At 43.4% G+C, this 17438-nt stretch overlaps 1 protein-coding gene across 1 annotated transcript in view; it reads right to left on the bottom strand.

The window, feature by feature from the left end:
• The window catches only part of LOC121291994 (class I histocompatibility antigen, F10 alpha chain-like), a 48981-nt gene that overhangs the window by 17982 nt on the left and 13561 nt on the right, over positions 1 to 17438 (bottom strand). The window contains exon 2 of the mRNA XM_041213710.1: positions 8549 to 8809. Within this exon, the coding sequence (XP_041069644.1) occupies positions 8549 to 8809 (261 nt within the window). The remainder of the gene's footprint in view (positions 1 to 8548; positions 8810 to 17438) is intronic.

Below are 17438 nucleotides of genomic sequence, written 5' to 3'. Positions count from 1 at the left end.
TGGATCTGCAGCCGATGGTGAGGGAACCAACAAGAGGGAAAAACATATTTGGACTAATCCTCACCAAAATGCCTGCCACAGATGCATCTGTTCATGACAATATCAGTAGGAGTGACCACCGCAAAGTCATTGTGGAGGTTTTGAATAGATCTAGCAACTCAAAATTGGGCATCCATGAGGCACTGTGGGCCATCAGCAGCAGCAGAATTGTACTCAAACACAATCTGTAACCTTATGGCCCAGCATTTCGTCCATTCTACCATTACCATCAAGCCAGGGGATCAACCTTGATTCAATGAAGAGTGCAGGAGGGCATGCCAGGAGCAGCACCAGCAATACCTAAAAATGGGGTGTCAACCTGGTGAAGCTATAACACAGGACTACTTGCATGCCAAACAGCATAAGCAGCAAGTGATAGATAGAGCTAAGCAATCCCACAACCAACGGTTCAGATCTAAGCTCTGCAGTCCTGCCACATCCAGTCGTGAATTGCGGTGGACAACTAAACAACTCACTGGAGGAGGAGGGTCCACAAATATCCCCAAGCTCAATGAATGGGGGAGCCCAGCATGTCAATGCAAAAGATAAGGCTAAAGCATTTGCTACAACCTTCAACCAGAAATACCAAGTGGATGATCCATCTTGGCCTCCTCCACAGGTCCCCAGCATCACAGATGCCAGTCTTCAGCCAACTTGATTTACTCCACATGATATCAAGAAATGGTTGAAGGCACTGGATACTGCAAAGGCCATGGGCCCTGACAACATTCCAGCAATAGTACAGAAGACTTGTGCTCCAATCTTGCCGCACCCCAAGCCAAGCTGTTCCAATATAACTACAACACTGGTATCTACCTGACTAAGTGGAAAATTGCCCCAGTATATCCTGTACACAAAAAGCAGGACAAATCCAACCCGGCAATTACCACCCCACCAGGCTACGCTCCATCGTCAGTAACGCGATGGCAGGGGTCATCAACAGTGCTATTAAGCGGCACTTGCTTAGCAATGACCTGCTCACTGATGCCTAGTTTGGCTTGCACCAGGGCCACTCAGCTCCTGACCTCATTAGAGCCTTGGTTCAAACATGGGCAAAAGAGCTGAATGCCCAACATGAGGTGAGTGTGACTGCCCTTGACATCAAGGCAGCATTTGACAGAGTGTGGCATCAAGGAGCCCTAGCAAAACTGGAGTCACTGCGAATCGGGGGAAAACTCTCCACTGGTTGGAGTCATACCTAGCACAAAGGAAAATGGTTGTGGTTGTTGGAGGTCAGTCACCTTAGCTCCAGGACATCACTGCAGGAGATCCTCAGGGTAGTGTCCTAGCCCCAACCATCTTCAGCTGCTTCATCAATGACTTTCCTTCCATCATAAGGTCAGAAATGGGGATATTCGCTGATGATTGCACAATGTTCAGCACCATTCACGACTCCTCAGATGCTGAAGTAGTCCACATCCAAATGCAGCTAGAACTGACCAATATCCAGGCTTGGGCTGACAATGGCAAGTAACATTCACTCTACACAAGTGCCAGGCAATTACCATCTCCAACAAGATAGAATCCAACCATTGCCCCTTGATGTTCAGCATTACCATCACTGAATCCCCCACTATCAACATCCTGGGTTACCATTGACCAGAAACTGAACTGGGCTAGCCATATAAATACTGTGGCTATGAGAGCAGGTCAGAGGCTAGGAATCGTGTGATGCATAACTCACCTCCTGACTCCACAAAGCCTGTCCACCACCGACAAGGCACAGGTCAGGAGTGCGATAGAACACACCCACTTGCCTGGATGAGTGCAGCTCCTACAACACTGAAGAAGCTGGACACCATCCAGGACAAAGCAGTCCACTTGATTGGCACCACATCCACAAACATTCACTCACTCCACCACTGACGCACAGTAGCAGCAGTATGTACCACCTAGATCCACTGCAGGAATTCACCAAGGCTCCTTAGACAGCACCTTCCAAACCCACGACCTCTACCACCTAGAAGGACAAGGGCAGCAGATAGATGGGAACACCACCACCTGGAAGTTCCCTCCAAGTCATTCACCATCCTGACTTGGAAATATATCGCTGGTCCTTCACTGTGTCACTGGGTCAAAATCCTGGATCTCCCTTCCTAACCACACCGTGGATGTATCTGCACCACATGGGCTACAGCGGTTCAAGGAGGCAGCTGACCACCACCTTCTCAAGAGCAACTAGATGGTGGCCCAGACAGCGAAGCCCACATCCTGTGAGTGAATTTTTAAAAATCCATGCATTTCTATTTGTGCTGTCAACTCATCCAGGAGTTGAGGAGTTCTGTTTTAAATTGTTTTAAGTGCTGCGTGCATTCAGATAAAGAGCCTTAAGCTTCCACTTTTTACTACTGTTACTCATTCTGGCTCTAATTTCTGCTGCACGCTTCCGCTTATATTTTCTGCCCCTTCCTGTCACACTTTGATTAGCGTTCACCTCTTCACTGCCCTGCAACTCTGCTCTCCCATTTCTTAATGATTTTTTAAACACCCTTTCAATTGAACCCTCCCCACCCCACCCCATCCCACCACTGGCTAATTCATTTAAAGTTCTATCTAGTTATATGATTCACCAGGACACTGGTCCCAGCATGGTTCAAATGAAGCCCATCCCAATGGAACCGCTCTCTCCTTCCCCAGTACTGGTGCCAGTGCCCCATGAATCAGAACCTATTTCTCCCACACCAATCTTTGAGCCATGTGTTTATCTCTCTAATCTTATTTACCCTGTGCCAATTTGCACGTGGCGCAGGTAGTAATCCAGAGATTATTACCTTTGTGATTCTGCTTTTTAATTTAGCCCTGAGCTGTTCAGTAGTCCCTCAGCAGAACAGCTATCTTAGTCCTACCTATGCCATTGGTACCTGCATGGTTCACGATAACTGTATCCTGCCCCCTCCAGCACAGATGTCCTTAACCTTGGCACCAGATAGGGAACACAGCCTTTGGGACTCTCTGTCTTTGCTGCAGAGAACAGTATCTATTCCCCTAACTATGCTATCCCCTATTACTACAACATTTCTCTTTTCTCCCCCAACTTGAATGTTGCTCTGTACCACTATGCTGTGGTCAATTTGCTCATGCAATGCCCCTGCAGTCTGTGCCCTCATCCACACCGGAAGCAAGAACCTCATGCCTATTGTATAAGAGTGGCTGAGGCTCCTCCAAAGCTATTTTCTGCATCCCCATACCTGCCTCACACTCAGTCACACACTCCTGTCCCTGACCACAGACCAAATTTGAAGTAATTAATCTAAGGGGTGTGACTGCTGTCTGAGACGCAGTGTCCAGGTAAATCTCTCCCTCTCTGATGTGTCACAGTGTCTGCAGCTCAGACTCCAGCTCATCAACTCTGAGTTGAAGTTCCTCAAGCAGCCAACACTTGTTGCAGATGTGGTCACCGTGGATCGCACCCTCACCCACCAGGCCCACAAGCTACAGCTGCAACACATCGCCTGCCCAGCAGTCTCCGTTCTATTTAATTAATTAATTTGGATGTTAAATATTTTAATAGTGTATTTCTGAACAGTACTCTTGAGCTGTAATAACGTCTCCTGATTTAAACCGCTTGGCCAATCAAAAGAGCCATGGAAGAGATACCCACCAATCACCTACCTGTTTTCCTACGATTCACACTTGGCCCTGACAAGCTGCAGGGGCTCTCTGCTGCCAATTTTTATCTCCCACCGCTGCTGCGCTTCTCTCGATGGTCCGCTCTCTGTATCTGAGCTCCCGGCTCTCCTCTCGCCGTTTTAGAATGTGAAACTTCTGGCACTCCTGTCACTATTTCAAACTGTGAAAATCCCGGCTCGCCTCTCACTGTTTTCAACTGTGAAAATCCCGACACTCCTTCCGCTGTTCCAAAATGTGACAATCCCACCTCTCCTCTCGTTATTTTAAACTGTAAAATCCTGGCTCTCCTCTCAGTTTTAATCTGTGAAAACCCCGGCTCTCGCTGTTTTAAACTGTGAAAATCCTGGCTCTCCTCTCACTCTTTTAAACTGTGAAAATCCCAGCTCTCCTCTCGCTGTTTTACACTATGAAAATCCCAGCTCTCCTCTCACCGTTTTAAAGTATGAAAATCCCAGCTCTCCTCTCACTGTTTTAAACTGTGAAAATCCCATCTCCCCTCTCGCTGTTTTAAACTGTAAAACTCCCACTCTCCTTTCGTTGTTTTAAACCGTGAAAATCCCATCTCTCCTCTCACTTTTTTAAACTGTAAAAATCCTGGCTGTCCTCTCGCTGTGTTAAACTGCAAAAATTCCACCTCTCCTCTTGCTGTCTTAAAACATGAAACTTCCAGCTCCCCTCTCATTTTCAACTGTGAAACTCCCATCTCTCCACTCACTGTGTTAAACTGTAAAAACCCCAGCTCTCTTCTCTCTGTTTTAAACTGTGAAAATCTGGATTTCCCCTCACTGTTTTAAACTGTGAAAATCCCGACTGTCTTCTCGCTGTTTTAAACTGTAAAACTTCCGCTCTCCTCTCATTGCTTCAAACTGTGAAAATCCCGTGTCTCCTCTCTTTTAAACTGTGAAACTCCGGGCTCTCCTCCCACTATTTTAAACTGTGTAAATTACAGTTCTTTCAAAGTTTAAAAGTTTGAGGTTTCATTCCTGATAAAGTCCTCAAAAGGGAATTTTTTATTTTAAAGCATTTGACAACAATTGACACTAATTCAAATGCTGCAAGCTTTTGTATGTGTAAATTTGTTCCCAAAATAAAAAGTTAAGCTCAAGAACTTGACAGATTTGGCAGAAATCCAATTTTTGGTAGAGTTAATAAATCTGAGATATTTCTAAAATGAAGAAACAAGGTCAGACATAATCTAGGGAGTTACTTTTGAGAAAATAAAATGTTGTTTGGGGTGAAGATAAGGAAGCAAAACATGTTAATGCTGGGAATCAATTGGGATTTTTAATTTCTGTTTCAAAAGTTGTGAGACAACTTTATTGGTTTGTAAATTCTCTCCAAACAACCTGAACAAGATACGATGGTAGCTTGTATGTGTAAAATGATATGGGAAAGTGATTATGGATAGGAGATTGAGTTAGAGAAAGAGGACACAACATACAAACTGTTTTAAGAGAACTGAATTTGATAATCTGGCCAACACCTGAGACATTGGAACTGCACAGGGGTAGATAGAGACCGAGATCCCCATTGACATGGAATGGTAAATAGGGCCTAAAGAATAAGGAAACATTTTAAATGATCAAGGTTATAGAGAAACTGACCTCAAGAGAATCTTAGAGCGATCGTGGTCAGTGGAAGTAAAAAACTTAAAGGTCAAGGTATAAGGAATCTGTAGTTGAGCGGGAATGAGAAGTAATAATTAACAAGAATTTATCACTAGATGGATACAGGTAAAGGAAAAGCTGGGCAAAGGCTAAAGAGATGTACTGCTGTCTATGTTAATGTGCCTTACCAAAGGACAAATCAGTTGTAATAATTGGCAACTCTAGGGTCAATCCAGCAGAGGGCTTATTGTTAGAGGGGAAGGAACATGTCATTGAACTGGAACATTATAGCCTGCGGGAGATAGATGAGGAGAGTCGGGGACTCTGAGGGACAATGAATTAGAAGATATAGACATGTCCCTGTTCGTAGATGGATCCTGCAGATACGTGGATGGGACCCCCTGCACTGGATGGGCTGTTGTCTTTCCAGAAGGACAGATCATGGTCAGGGGTAAATTAACAGGGGACCTTTCTGCCCAAGTAGCGGAGTTGGTAGCGTTAAAAGAAGCCTTGCATATGGCGGAAGAGAAAAGAACTAATATTTATACCGATAGTATATAACCTTCTGGGGTAGTGCACAATTATGTGGTTAATTGGAGCTGGAGGATGTACGTATCATCAGGAGGAGGACACATTCAACATGAAGCAATAGTTCAGGAACTAGTGGAGGCTGCGAATCTACCACTAGAGGCAGTGGTGATAATGGTCAAGGTTCACTAGAAGGTGGTGGATCCCATTGAATTGGGCAACCAACAGGCAGATGCAGCAGCTAAGGAGGCTGCGGAAACTGGCCCTGGGTACCAGGTGGCCGGAGCAGCAATTGGACTCGAGGAGATGAATATGGCCAATTTACACAGAGACATCGAGGGAGAAGAGAGGAGTCAGTGGGATAGATGGGGCAGACAAAGGCACAGATGGGATTTAGCGACAGGAAGGAAAGATAGAAGCGCCCTGTTGTATGCAACAGAGCCTCATGAAAATATATCACTGAATCGCCCACCATGGGAGAGAAGCTATGTTGGGAAGGATGGGCAGGTGCTGGTGGTGGAAGGGAAAGGGAAGAGACATTGCCATATACTGAAAGCAGTGCATGACATGTGCACAGCATAAGAAGGTAGACCCATCAAAGTTTGCATGTCACACCAAACCCGACCAAGGGACCATGGGAGGAGATACAGATAGATTTCACAGGGCCTCTCCCACCAAGCTGAGGGAAACAGTATTGTTTAGTCATTAAAAACAAAAAAAACTGCGAATGCTGGAAATCCAAAACAAAAACAGAATTACCTGGAAAAACTCAGCAGGTCTGGCAGCATCGGCGGAGAAGAAAAGAGTTGACGTTTCGAGTCCTCATGACCCTTCGAGGGTCATGAGGACTCGAAACGTCAACTCTTTTCTTCTCCGCCGATGCTGCCAGACCTGCTGAGTTTTTCCAGGTAATTCTGTTTTTGTTTTTTATTGTTTAGTCATTATTCATCAATTTACTAGATGGGTGGAAGTGTTTCCCACACAGCATTGTTCAGCCACAACTGTTACTTGAATAATGCTAGAGGAAGCGATTTCCTGGTGGGAGATACCATTACAGATAGATTCAGATCAGGGTACACATCTTAAGGGGCAAGTGATAAAGGAATTGTGTAAATGGCTAGGACTAAAACAGAAGTTTCACATTTCCTACCGCCCATTAATTTCAGGCATGGTTGAATTAATGAACAGAACATTGAAGAAAGCACTGGCCAAGGCCATTCATGACACAGGCTGGGGGTGGGTGCATTTGTTACCTTATATCTTGATGCGACTCAGGACAACACCCAGTAGGATGACTGGATTGATTCCATATGAGTTGATGATGGGAAGAGCTACGAAATTGCCAGGAGATGTTGTGACAGTGAGTGAGGGAGTAAGACTGTAAGAGAGAAAGAGAGAGAGAGAGAGAGAGAGAGAGTGAAGCAATTCATGTGGGGGCTGTGAAAGCAGCTGCACAAAATGAGACAAGAGATCAGAGACCAGCAGCTTACACATGATATAGAGGCAGAGGTAACAGTGGATCAGGCTGAGGTAGCCATTGTGGGGATATGGTAATTGTCAGGGTCACATCTGAGAAGACAGGATTTGTACCCAGGTGGGCAGGACCACATGAGGTAATCATACCCAGTGATATGTATCTGCATGGACAGTAGAGGAAAAGGCATTGGAAACACTGCTCACAGCTGAAGAACTTTGCTAGTTAATTAATTTTGTCTTACAGAACTAATCTCAACCAGATTATGAACAGGAGGTCATTTGTTTAATTTACAGAACGATAACCTCAATACCAATACTCATGGGATTGATAATCCTAATAGAGGGAACAGGGAATACCACCCAACATACACCACAAGCTGTGTGGAGTGCAACACCCAGCATGGGGCACTGAGAGGAGAGCAAGTAGCTTTGCATTGTATTACAGTATTTTTAATCATTGAATGTTGGCATCACTGTCTGGGCCAGCATTTATTGCCCATCCCTAACTACCCCTTGTTCAGAGGGCATTTTAAGAGCCAACCATTGCTATGGGTCTGGAGTCACATATAGGCCAGCTAAGGACAGCAGATTTCCTTCCCCGTCGGGGGCCAGATGGGTTTTTATGCCAATTGGCAACCCATCAGCAGACTTTCAATTCTAGAGTTTTATTGAATTCAAATTTCACCATCTGCTCTGGGTGGGATTTGAACCCAGGTCCCCATTACCCTGGGTCGCTAGAATACCAGTCTAGTGACAATACCATCACACCACAGTCCAGGACTACATGCTGAGGCATGCGCTAAAGCTTGGGGAAGCCGCTGCAAAGGTGTAATGAGAAAAGGTTGTGGTCTAAGCCCTTTCAGCTATAGTGCACCGAGGGACTGGGCATTGTAGAGACCCCTCGGGCTGTATGACTCATATTGAATGTATGCAGTGAATATTACATGCTTCACAATTGTATTGAAGCACCTCATAGTGCAACATGATCTATGTAGACAACTTAAATACCATTGCACTATCTGACTGCCTGTTATGACCATTATGAAATGTCTGTAATGATCATTGATTGTATTGAAGCACCTCAGGGTGTGACATGACCTAAGTGGAAAACTTGAATCCGATTGCACTTCTTGTGATGGCCAATTTGAAATGTTTTATAATGTTCTTTTAGACATTTTATGAATAAAGTATATCTTTGAAAAAAAAATCTCCCAAAGTGAAAAAAGGTCCTGTCAGTCACTCCATTGATTCCAAATGAATTAACTCACTTGCTGTTTGGTTGTTCTTCTGAAGCCAGCTATCGACCTGACCCTTGATGAGGCCGTGGAAGCCAGCTTGAGTGATGGTGGCACATTCCCAGTATTTCTTGTCAAATGCGCCCGCCAGCCACTGCTGCCTTGGGACAGTTATGCTCATATTTTTGTCATAATAGTCTGTCTCGCAGCCATCCAAAAACCCTGCAACACTGTACTCCGGAAGATCCGCACTCCCCTCGTTCAAGATGTACTGATATAACAGAGAGTGAGACACTAGAACAGAATAAAGAAAGGAAAATCCTCGTCATTGACCAATCAGATATTAGAAATATCAGCTTGTTGAATAACTTGGGAAAGAGCTTAAAATGATAAGCAAATCTGAACAATTTACGAGATACAGAAGATAAACATGATAGTTCAACTAAATTATGTCAGCACATCTAATTTGTCCATCCCCACTTGTAATTTATATTAGCCCCTCAATGGGGATTCTTTGGACACTAATTGTGGCGATGTACCCAACACTATCGCACTAAGCCATGCAGAACTCATTTGTCGAGTGATATGATCTCAGCCCTTTGGTTTTAGCAATATCAAAATTAGCCTCCATTTTTGCTGAGGCAAGCTGATTAGTCCACAGCTGCAGCATTTCTTTTCCTATTATTTATTCATTCATGGGGTGTGGACCTCACTGGTTGGGCCAGCATTGGTTGCCCATCCTTAATTGCCCTTAAGAAGGTGGTGGTGAGGCACCATCTTGAACTGCTGCAGACCATGTGCTGTAGGTACAGCCACCATGCTGGTAGGAAGGAGTTCCAGGATTATTGACCCAATGACAGTGAAGGAACAGCGATCTATTCCCAAGTCAGGATGGTGAGCGGCTTGGAGAGGAACTTACAGATTGTGGTGTTCCCATGTGTCTTCTGCCCTTGTCCTTCTAGATGGTAGAGGTCGTGGGTGTGGAAGGTGCTGTTGAAGGACACTTGACCAGTTGCTGCAACACTTCTTGTAGATGGTACACCCTGGAGCAACTGTCTGTTGGTTTTGGAGGAAATTGATGTTTAAGGTGGCAGATAAGGTACCAATCAAGCGGGATGCTCTGTCCTGGATGTTGTTGAATTTCGTGACTGTTGCTGGAGCTGCGCTCATCCAGGCAAATGTAGCATATTCCATAACAGTCCTAACTTGTACCTTATGGGTGGTGGGCAGGCTTTGGTCAGTTGAGAGGTGAGTTATTCACCTCAGAATTCCCAGCCTCTGACCTACTCCTAGGGCCATAGTATTTATATGGCTGGCCCAGTTCAGCTTCTGGTCAATTGTAACCCACATGATGTTAATAGCGGGAGATTCGCCAATGGTAATGCTATTGAATGTCAAGGGTTGATTGTTTATATCCTCTTTTGTCAGAGATGGCCATTGCCTGGCACTGGCGTGGCATGAATGTTCCTTCATGGAATTGGGCTTGTGTGGTGAGGACAAAATTGGGTCCAAGTTTTGACGCCTCCCTTAACACGGGGATAGAGTGTCACCATCAGGAATATGGGTAAAAATGGGAACCATGTCCTGCTTATTTTCTATTTGATTCAATTGCTTAATAATTATGTGCAAAGATTTACATACCAACTCGAATCGATCTATTAACTCCAATAACTAAATAACTCGGAAGAGCGGTCACCCATCCTGCATGAGCCAGGAAAGTAATGAGTTGCAGATGACTGAACCCTGAGGGACCGTGTCCAGGAAAATTGGGCTCAAGTGTTCTTTACACTCAAGCATTTTTCAGCAAGAGTAATAATTTGACAATGACAAGTAGTGGGAATCCGTGGTTGATTTTGATCCCAGTGCAGAGAAGGTGGGATTAATGGTGATGTGAACACATTCTCCCAGCTGAGGTCACCTACACCAGCCTTCAGCAGAGATGAAACCTGGCGCCCTCTCCACATGCATCGTTCAGTACCACCTGCACAATTGGGAAGTTAGAAGGGCAATTGCCGTAAAACTTGAACTCATGACAGGGTAAATCTTTAATTTGCCTCCTGGTCATGAAATTGGCATTGTATATCAGCTGCCAACTGCAGAAACCATTCAATTTACATTTCCAATTGCTTCAACCCCAATTAAAATTGGGCAACTTTCACAACGTATGAGTAATCTACAAATCAATTCTGTCACAAATGTTCTGAACGTAATTTCCAGTTCCTCCGCTGGGTGGAACACTGGTAGCACAAGTTTGGCCACTCAGCAACACACTTTTCTTTTGATCAAACTTGGTGGATAAGTTCCGAGAAGCAGTCTTCTAACCTACGTTGAAAGTGTAAATCGGCTTGCACCAATAAATTATGTAGGGTTTTACAACTTCCACTGGTGGCTTGGTTGCAATTAATGATGCCAGATTTTCATTCAGGAGATATTGAATTACACGGAGTTAAATTCCGCCTGCAGCTGCCATGGTGGGATGTGAACTCAGAAAATGAGTCCAACAACCCTCTGGCTAGTTAGTAGCATTGCCACTGTGCTAACGTACACCTAGACCCACACGTAGGAAATGGGGGGCACAATTAGATTAGAAAAAAATACATTGCTCAATGACTTCAGTAGAAACCCGAGACACGCTTTGAAAGCACTGGCATGAACACTGTCCACCAGATGGATAGCAATTATAGCGTTGGCTGTTAAAAGCAGCAGCAATATCTACCTTGTGTTTACAACTTGTCAGGACAGTTGCATACTTCAAGGTGGTGACATAAATGTAGTAAAATGGTGATCAACAACCGCAATCTGAAAAATCAGCTGTCATTTCTTGAATTAAAGCTGAATATTTGATGTGAACAGGCTGAGACATTGCTGAAGTAGTGCAAAGAAGAATTCCAGGTGATACAATCCTTCTTTACTGGCTCATATTACGCGCTGTGTCACTGTACGTTTTTGGCCTAAAATTGCTTTTGACAATACTGATGTAACATTTTTTCTATCCATTAGCTTATCGCAGACGATATTCCACTTGGTTTAAGCAGGTTGTGCCTCTAAATTAACTGGGAAAGAAATGTTACTGAAATATATTAAGAATTTGCCTTCCAACATCACCAATATTCATTCAAGAACAGGCTTGGGCTATTCAAATCCTTAAGCCTGCTCTAGCATTCTATTAAATTGGAGCTGATCAGTATTCTAACTTGATATAATCAGAGTTTGTTACAGCATGGAAGGAAGGCCATTCAGCCCATTGTGTCTGCACCGGCTCTTTGGTGAAGCTAGCCAATTAATCCCTCTCACCTGCTCCATTTCCATAGTCCTCAGTATATTTTTCCCCTTCAAGTACATGCATAGGAACATAGAACAAGGAGCAGGATAAAGTCATTCAGCCTCTGGAGCCTGATCCGCTATTTAATAAGATCATGGCTGATCTGTTAGTATCCTGAAATCTGCATCCCGCCTACCACCAATAACCTATCATCCCCTTGCTTACCAAGAATCAATGCACCTTTGCCTTAAAAATATTCAAAGACCCTGCTTCAACCACCTTTTCAGGAAGAGAGTTCCAAAGACTCAAGACCATCTGAGTGAAAAAAATTCACCTCATCTCTGTCTTAAATGGGCGACCCCTAGTTCTAGATTCTTCCACAAGAGGGAACATCCTCTCCACATCCACCCTGTCAAGATCTCTCAAGATATTATATGTTTCAATTAGGTTGCCGCTTACTCTTCTAACCTCCAGCAGATACAAGCCTAGTTTGTCCAGCCTTTCCTCATAAGACAACCTACCCATTCCGGGTATTAGCCTGGTTCCAAAACATTTACATCCTTCCTTAAATAAGGTAATCAGTACTGTACACAGTACTGCAAATTTGGTCCCACTAGTGCCCTGTACAACTGAAGCATAACCTCCCTACTTTTTCAAAGCTCTATTGAAGTTGCATTCACTAGTTTTCACACAATGCATTGCGCAACAGCTTACTGCTTAATAAAGCAGTATAATAAAACAGCATAATAAAAGTTTGCCTCGTTTTGCTTTTTTGATTGCCAATCTTAAATTTGCATCTTTTGTTTACTGACCCTTCTGCCACTGGAAATGGCCTTTTTAATTGACTCTTTGAAAATCATTCATAGCTTTGAACAACTCTATCAAATGCCATCTTAAGCTTAAAAGCAAAAAACTTTGGATGCTGGAAATCCAAAACAAAAACAAAAATACCTGGAAAAACTCAGCAGGTCTGACAGCATCTGCGGAGAGGAACACAGTTGTAAACTTATGAAAATGAATTGAATTTAATTTTGGAACTTTGTTTGTTGTGTGAGAAAATGCAAAAAGAAAGGTTTCTCTCAAGAAAACTGTACACTGGTGCAAAGTTCTCTGGGAACAAAACCCAACAACCAAAACAGTTTAATCAATATCATTCAGTGGATCCTGATTAACAAAACCAATGTATTGACTTATAGAGCAACACATAAAGTGGTTAACTAGATTTGTAACTGTTCAAAGTCCTGTTTACAATGAGCCTTTATTGTGTTGCTTTCTAGCTTCGCAGATACTCCCTGTAGAATTTTCTGCGGTACTTTGCTTTTAAGCTAAGAAGTACACTGGGTTGCACGTACAGAAATCTGGGAAGGTCACATGATAATTTGAGGAGGCTGTTTAAAAAAAAACATGTTGAATCCTTGGCTTTATTAATATAAGGATAAAATACAAAAGGAAGGAAGTTACACTAAACCTTTATAAAACATTGATTCCGCCTCAGCTGGAATTGTGTTCCATTCTGGGCACCACACTTCAGGGAGCATGTCACGGCCGCAGAAGAGATTCACTAGAATAGCTCTAGGATGGAGGATTTCAGTCATGCAGCGAGATTACAGAAGAAGGGGGTTGTTCTCCTTAAAACAGGAAGCTTAAGATGGCCCCTGGCACCAACCGCCTCCTCTTCACCATGTACGTCCAATCCCTCTACACCTCCATCCCCCACAGGGATAGTCTGATCACTCTCCGTTTCTTCCTCGAACAGAGGCCCGAACAATCCCCATCCACCACTACTCTCCTCCGTCTGGCTGAACTTGTTCTCACGCTGAACAATTTCTCCTTCAACTCCTCTCACTTCCTCCAAATAAAAGGTGTGGCTATGGGTACCCGCATGGGCCCCAGCTATGCCTGTCTCTTTATGGGGTATGTGGAACATTCCTTGTTGCAGTCCTACTCCGGCCCCCTTCCACAACTCTTTCTCCGGTACATCGATGATTACTTTGGTGCTGCTTCATGCTCTCGTCAGGACTTGGAAAAATTTATTAATTTTGCTTCCAATCTCCACCCCTCCATCATTTTCACGTGGTCCATCTCTGACACTTCCCTTCCCTTCCTGGACCTCTCTGTCTCAATCTCTGGTGATAGACTGTCCACCAATATCCATTACAAGCCTACGGACTCCCACAGCTACCTCAACTACAGCTCCTCACACCTCGCTTCCTGTAAGGACTCCATCCCATTCTCTCAATTTCTTCACCTCCATCGCATCTGTTCTGATGATGCCACTTTCAAAAATAGTTCCTCTGACATGTCTTCCTTCTTCCTTAACCAAGATTTTCCACCCACGGTGGTTGATAGGGCCCTCATCCGTGTCCAGCCCATCTCCTGCATATCCGCCCTCACATCTTCCTCCTTCCCAGAATCATGATAGGGACCCCTTGTCCTCACTTATCACCCCACCAGCCTCCGCATTCAAAGGATCATCCTCCACCATTTCTGCCAACTCCGGCATGATGCCACCACCAAACACATCTTCCCTTCACCCGCCTGGCGGCATTCCACAGGGATCGTTCCCTCCGGGACACCCTGGTCCACTCCTCCATTGTTTACTGAGCCCTGCCACAATCACAGGCTACCTCAGAGCAGTCCTTGGAAAGAGTCTCTCATTCCCGGGTGTATTGAGTATAACAACATTGATTATTATGGGGTCTCTTTCTCGACATTTTCTCTTTCACTCTCTCTCAATGTTTTTGTCTCTCTTTCTCTCTGTCCCTGTCTCTATTCCTTCTCTTTTCTTCCCTATCACTTCTCTCTGTTAGTATTTCTTGAGCAGCACGTCTGAGTCACTTTCACTCTCTCTCTATCTCTTTCTGTGTGCGTGCCTCTCTCTCTAAGTATAACTCCTTGACACACTCTCTCACTCTCTCTAGCTCCTTTTACCTCTCTGACACTATCTCTTCCCATGTCCCTGCCACTCTCCTGTCTCTCTCTCTCTCTCTCTCTCTCTCTCTCTCTTTGTATCTGTATCCTTCTCTCATCTTCATGAACCCTCAGATACTGAAGCAGTCCTTGTCCATATGTACCAAGACCTGGACAGCATTCAGGCTTGGGCTGATGAGTGGTGTTAGGGGGAAATTAAATATATTAAAAGAAAACACAGTAAGAATTTGCTGATCACACTTAAATCTCTGTGCACCATTACTGCTAAATATATTAACAGTTGAACGTTACCAGATGAACATAACACAGCCTTTAGAGCCAGGCTGGAGATAAAGTTTGACATAAATTAGATTACGTGTGCTCCTCTCTCAGCTAGGGAAGGGACAAAATGGTTTTAACTTAGAAATGGGAAGATGAGCAATGGACAAAGAGGGGGCTTTGATGAAACACAAGAAGTCTTGAGTTGCAAGAAACAAGGTTCATGTATACGTGCCTTAATTCTGATTGGATAGTATTACTGTTTAGGTATGCTTTAGAATAATTGGATAGCTAAATCACTTGTTTATGTACTCAATAGGATAGGGATAGTATGGAACCAGTGCGTCCGTTACCAGTTGGATGTATTCAAAGTACTCAAATGTATTATGATAAAAAAAAAGTACAAAAGTAGTGAAATGTAATCAATCTGGGATCTGGGTCTTCATTCTAAGGAATGATTGCAGCTTCCTTGCATATGCTTGAATACAACTGGTTGAAAGGAAGCCTGAGTCTCATGTGATCATTGCGGGATCAGAGAGTGTAACATCTCTTCCTCAGTGGCATGGTCGGCAGGATTCGCCCAGACCTCTGAGAAGGTGGAACAATGATCTGGCGAGTATTTTCATTTGAAAGATACTCTCTGGTTGTTCGCGTCAAAATGGAACGCAGGTCTGATAGGGCAAATCTGAATGTCTCAGTCAGGGAGACTCAGGAGGACATTTGAGGCAATTGAGCCTTGGGAGACAGAGAGTCTCAGGAGACAGAGAGTCTTGGGGGAAATGTGGGTCCATGTTTAATGTGTGAATGTGAGTATGACTAAGAAAATCAAACTCGCGTTCATTGCGGAGTGGGTGGGTGAAGGAACCATGTCCCTTCACCTCGCCAGGAAGCATAGAAAGCTGATCAACAAAATGAAACAACAAGGCTGGCAGCCAAGCAACCCACCATTATGTTCCAAGGAGTGGTGGAAAGCTCAGACCAATGATAAAACCAACAAAGCTACAGTACTCATTTTGAGGCTGTATCTGCAACAGACTAAACTACTACAGAAATATTTCAGTCGAGTTGCGCAAGTCGCAGCAATAGATCGATTTCTCCCAACGGCCACCAATAGATAATGGGAATATGTGGAAAGATAATAAGGACCTGAAAGGTCCCCTACTGAACTTTTGTAACTTAAAAGAAAATAAATGAATTGATCTAAGTTACAAGAGCTTTTTGTACTGAGGAGAGAGAGAGAGAGAGAGAGAGAAAGGGGGTGCCCTTAGGGGGGGTTAGTGAACAGTGACGGCAGGAGCAGAGGAAATGTGAGCTTCAGTCAGTTTGATTGTCCCTATAGGTGGAGCCTCCAAGATTCCTTTATTCCCTCCACTGCTACTTGAAGCTTCATTTAGAGTTACGTTCAATATCATAGGAATATAAATATATACCTTTATATGTATGTTTGTTTGTATGCAAGGAAGCATTTGTATGTGATCTTTAAGGTGTTTTCTTCCCTAAGCTGTCATTTGTGTATGTAGTTCAGCATTTTAAAGTCGAAAGCCCCATATTAGATTAAAAGAAAAGAATACTCAAATATTGCAAAGTTTTGAGTATAAGGTTTGAGTTGAGATTTCTGGTAAAAATCACAATTTGAAGGTATTGTAAAGATAAAATAGGGTTTGCCCTTGTTTGAGATGAACCAACCTTTGTCCCACCCCCTTGCAGACTAGTAGGGAATAACCCTTATCACCAGTTTCCAAGCTGATTTGGACTGATACATAAGAGTTTTTTATTTTAAAATTTGGAAGAAAAAACATTTCCTGAAATTCAAAAGGATTCTAGGAAAACACACGGTCTAGGTGGTTCCAATGGATAAAAGGGGTTTCTTTTGAAAAGATGAATTAAATATGAAAGGAAATCTGCATTCCAACAGCACTGTAATTTGAATTTGGGACAATCTTGAGATGTAAAGTGCAGTGTAATTTAACAGGTTACTTTTGAATAACGAGGATGCTATCCAAAGATAAAGAATCTGTCGATAAACTTCTAATCTGGATACAAATCAATACTTATAAGAAAGAGGTTGTTTTAATTTTGATGGGGTAAACTACAGTTCTTACAAGGTTTAAAAAATTGCAATTTTAAAATTCTCAAAAGGGAATTTTTATTTTAAAAGGTTTGACAACAATTGACACTAACTCAAATGCTGCAAGCTTTTTGCAATTGTAAGTCTGTTCCCAAAATATGAAGTTAAACTCAAGGCCTTGACAAAGTTTGGCAGAAACCCAATTTTTGGCTGAGTTAATGAATCTGGGATAATTTTTTTAAAAAGGGTCAGACAAAATTTAGTGAGTTACTTTTGAAACAATAAAATGTTGTTTGAGAAGATAAGGAAGCAAAACATGTCAATGCCTGATTTCTGTTTTAAAACTGTTATGAGAATACTTTATTGGACTCTAAAGTCTCTCCAGACAACCTGAACAAGATAAG

This window comes from Carcharodon carcharias, chromosome 19, assembly GCF_017639515.1.
Source record: "Carcharodon carcharias isolate sCarCar2 chromosome 19, sCarCar2.pri, whole genome shotgun sequence".
Classification (NCBI taxonomy): domain Eukaryota; kingdom Metazoa; phylum Chordata; class Chondrichthyes; order Lamniformes; family Lamnidae; genus Carcharodon; species Carcharodon carcharias.
This window is presented reverse-complemented; position numbering and strand designations above follow the sequence as displayed.